At 36.2% G+C, this 4,027-nt stretch overlaps 1 protein-coding gene across 5 annotated transcripts; it reads left to right on the forward strand.

The window, feature by feature from the left end:
- Window positions 1–1,262: 1,262 nt before the first annotated feature.
- Window positions 1,263–3,571, forward strand: LOC132627487 (F-box protein AUF2-like). Of its 5 annotated transcripts, none has more exons than XM_060342857.1 (2): window positions 1,263–2,397; window positions 2,778–3,571. In XM_060342857.1, the coding sequence occupies exon 1, from the start codon at window positions 1,423–1,425 to the stop codon at window positions 2,389–2,391; it is 969 nt and encodes a 322-aa protein (XP_060198840.1). In that variant the 5' UTR covers window positions 1,263–1,422; the 3' UTR covers window positions 2,392–2,397; window positions 2,778–3,571. The 5 variants fall into 5 exon arrangements, 3 of the variants coding, with proteins under 3 accessions (XP_060198840.1, XP_060198841.1, XP_060198842.1); XM_060342858.1 differs by having other exon boundaries at window positions 2,920–3,571; XM_060342859.1 differs by having other exon boundaries at window positions 3,052–3,571.
- Window positions 3,572–4,027: the final 456 nt, after the last annotated feature.

Here is a 4,027-nt window from a genome sequence, read left to right on the forward strand (position 1 = left end):
TCAGTGTGTGATTTCCTTCGCTAAATAACGAAGAAACTAGAAGATTATAATTTGAAAGGACATTTGCTTTTTTTTTTTTTTTTTTGTTTCTGAATTATCGACAATTTCTTATTCCGTTCTTGTGATAATAAATTAACCTTCAATTAGTTAAAATATGCACTTTCTTGGATCTCCACTATAGTTTAACTAAATTATTAACTTTAATGTTTAATTACTCATCCACCAATATTGAGAATTGTATAAACCTATAAGTATAACATATTCCATACGTAAAAAGGAAAAAAAAAAGAAAAAAAGGCAAATTGGCTAGTTTTTAATTTTAGCCGTACAAAATCAAACTTACTCCTAGCGCGCTGCATGAGGTCCTTAGGTGCGGGAGGCATAATTTATGCCGCTTGTGATGTGAAAATATAAATTTATATTTCATTTAAAAGTGACTCCCTTTGTCTTCAAATAAGTATCATTTTAGCTAAAATCATGCTTATTAAGAAATCAAGAAATATGACGTGGAGTTTACTAAACTACTTTTATTTATTCATTTTTTTTTTAGAATTGAGCAATATTAAAAGGGTTACTTCTTTAATGCTAAAGGCATACTTGAAAATACTTACTACCTCATCCCAAAAAGATTATCCTATTTTAACTTGGTACGGAGTTTAAGAAATAATTTTTTTTTGAAATGTGTGGTCCAAACAATTCTTAGATATTTGTCTGGCTGTAAATCATCCCATAAAATTAAATTATTTCTGAATATAAAAAGGTGCCAATTTTTTCAAGACAAACTAATAAGAAAAGTAGTACAATCTTTTTAGGAAAGAGAGAGTATCAATTTTTATTTTGAATACTCCCCGTGTCTCATAATAAATGTCATCTTAGCAAAAATTTTTTATCCCATAATAAGTGTCATCTTAGAATATCAAAATATAAATTGGCCAGTTTTTTTCAATTCTACCCTTAGACAATAAAATAACATCCAAATGACGATTGAAAAAGCTACATACTAATTTGGTGATGTTGGATTCTCAATGTCAAAAGATTTACTTCTTGTGCATGCTATAATTAAAGATAAAAATAATTTATTTTTATTATATAATGATAATTTAATACACTTCACATTGTATTATTAATTTTTTAATATGCGTTTTTTAATTAAGATAATATTTATTATGGGACGGAAGGAGTATTTAAGATGACACTTAGTTTAAGACCCGTGGTTTATTTTCTTTTGAGGGGCTAAAATTTAAGACAAGCACAATTTAGGAGCAAACTTAGAAAAGGCTCAAATATCAGGTCAACGGTCAAAATTTACGCTCTCCTCAATAATAAGCTCAAATTTTGCGAGCCCCAATGTTTTTGTCTTCCCCGTTCACATCCACTCACACAACCAACCACTCTTTTTTCTCCTAAAAAAAAAACTCTTCTATGGCATTCGAATTAGATAACTCAGACGGGTTCGATCGTATACCCGACCCGTTAATCCACATAATCTTCAACCAACTCTCCGACATCAAAACCCTAATCCGTTGCCGTTCCGTTTCAAAACGTTTCAACTCATTGGTCCCACAAGCCGATTCCCTTCTCCTCCGGGTCGACCGGGTCATATCCGCATCCGACGATGACGACGATTCCATCCTTATTGCTTTCCTCAGATTCATTATCAAATTCCTTTCACCAAACAAACCCTTACAAAACCCGACCCGATCTCAAAACTCACCAGCACAGATCTTACGGGAATTCGAGAAGATCCGGAATCTACAAATTGAGCTTCCTTCAGGTGATCTTAGGTTAGAGAAAGGAACGATTATTAGATGGAAAGCTGAATTTGGGAAAACCCTAAAAAGTTGCGTGATATTAGGGTTTCGCGGCGGCGGTGGGGATGGTGAGGTGGCGGAGTTAGGTGGTGGTGGTGGTTTGAAAATGAGGGTAGTTTGGACAATTAGCGCGTTGATTGCTGCGTCAGCTAGGCATTATATGATGATGGAAGTCGTAAACGAGCATAAAGAGCTCGAAAACTTGTTAATCAAGGACAGAGAAGATGAAGGAAAAGTCGTAATGGATAAGAAAGGGTTGAGAGAATGTAGAGAATGTAGCGAAGTAAACAATGGGAGTAGTGGTGTTGGTTTATGGTGGAGGAGTAATCGAACGACAGTGCCAGCTGTACGAATGAGGATGAGGCACGAAGCGAGGATGGAATTGTCCGGTGGGACGAAAATGGTGGGAGCAACATTGGTGGTTGTACGACCCATTAATGAGAGGAGTGATGAGGTGGAGGAACAAAATGGAGATGTAGGAATAGCGTTAGGGGCTTTTCGGGAAGATCAAGTGTATTGTGAAGCTGTCGAGAGGTTGCTTAAGAGTCGAAGTTATATTCTCGAGATGAACTCTTTCTAGTATCTTGTAAGGTCTTTCATCGAAATTGAATTAGGATTATTATCATCTAGAATTTTGCTCAGTCATTTTGTATATATTTGTCTCTATTGTTATTTGTACTGTTATGTGTAATTTGTACAAGTAATTTAAGTCATGGCATTGCGCGCGTAAGAGAGAAGAGTCTGTTGCTTCTATTTAAAGCCATCGTCGTAATCTAAGCTGGAAGTTTTAGGTATTTGAGGCAGTGACAATTGAATTGGAAGTTTGTCTGAAGATTACTTGCTCTCACCGTGCCATTAAACTATCTTGCCCTCTTTCTTTTGTTGCATGTGTTGAAGTTTTAGGTATTTTTGTTGTTGCTTAAGTCTCTTTTCATTAGGACTAATGTTCACTCTTGCTACTTAAAGGCAACGAGAATGGATATTGAGGATTCTATGTCCGACCCATTTGTGATTGAGGATAATGAATTGAAGAGACATTTTTTCAATGGAATTTGTGCTGGCTAGATGATGAAGTACATATAGAAGATACTGATTGTTAAATTTGTAGGTTTGATTAACTTATACCTGCTTATTTGAGATAGAGGAGTAGCAAGTTCTCAACACTTCGCTTCCAATATAATGCAGCCTGTAAAGGGTTAAAATGGCGACTATTTGAAATCTCGTAAAAATGGGAATGTAGGGAAGAAGCTGAGGTAAACAATGGGAGTAGTAGGAATGGGGTTGGTTTGTGGTGGCGGAGCAATCGTACAACAGTCCCAGTTGGACGAATGAGGACGAGGCACGAAGCGAGGATGGAACTGTCCGGTGGGACGAGAATGGTGGGAGCCCATTGGTCGTTGTCCAACCGATTAATGAGAGGATTGATGAGCTGGAGGAACAAAATGGAGATGTAGAAATAGCATTTGGGGAAGATGACGTATAATGTGAAGCTGTCGAGAGGTTGCGCAAGAGTCGAAGTTATATTCTCGAGATGAACGCTTTCTAGTGTAAGGTCTATATCTCAACTGAATTAGGATTATTATCATCTAGAGTTTTCTTGTCATTTGTAAATATCTCTATCTCTATTGTTATTTGTACAGTTATATGTGATTTGTACAAGTCATTTTAAGACATGGCATTGCGTGCGAAGGAAAGAAGAGTCTATATCTTCTACTGGTGTTTGGGGCGGTGAGAATTGAACTGAAACTTTGTCTGGATTACTTGCTTTCACCATGCCATTGTGCTATTTTACCCTCTTTTTTGTTGCTATTGTACTCTATCTTATCAAAACTATCTAATCTTATTTTGTAGTATGTCGTGTTATGATGAACTATCAGATTGGGATTCTTTTTGTTGTAGCTCAAGTCTCTTTTCATTAGGACCTCCGAAACCAAGATAATCAATTGAAGAGACTTAATCTGGGATTCCTTTTATTGTATCTCAAGTCTGTTTTCTTGAGGATATATGTCCGGCCCATTTGGGATTGAGGATAATCAATTGAAGAGACTCGTTTTGAATGTATGCTGGCTAGATGTTGAAAGGGTGTATAGAAGATACTGAGTATTAAACTAGTAGGTTTGATTAACTTTTACATGCTCATTTGCGAATGAGGAGCAAGTTCTCAACAGTTTGCTTCCGATATACCGCAGCATGTAAAGATCTAAAATGACAACTAT

Source organism: Lycium barbarum, chromosome 2, assembly GCF_019175385.1.
Source record: "Lycium barbarum isolate Lr01 chromosome 2, ASM1917538v2, whole genome shotgun sequence".
Lineage (NCBI taxonomy): Eukaryota > Viridiplantae > Streptophyta > Magnoliopsida > Solanales > Solanaceae > Lycium > Lycium barbarum.

Bases quoted from the DNA above. Each gene is read 5' to 3' on its own strand.
- LOC132627487 (XM_060342857.1), top strand. From the start codon at position 1,423: ATGGCATTCGAATTAGATAACTCAGACGGGTTCGATCGTATACCCGAC.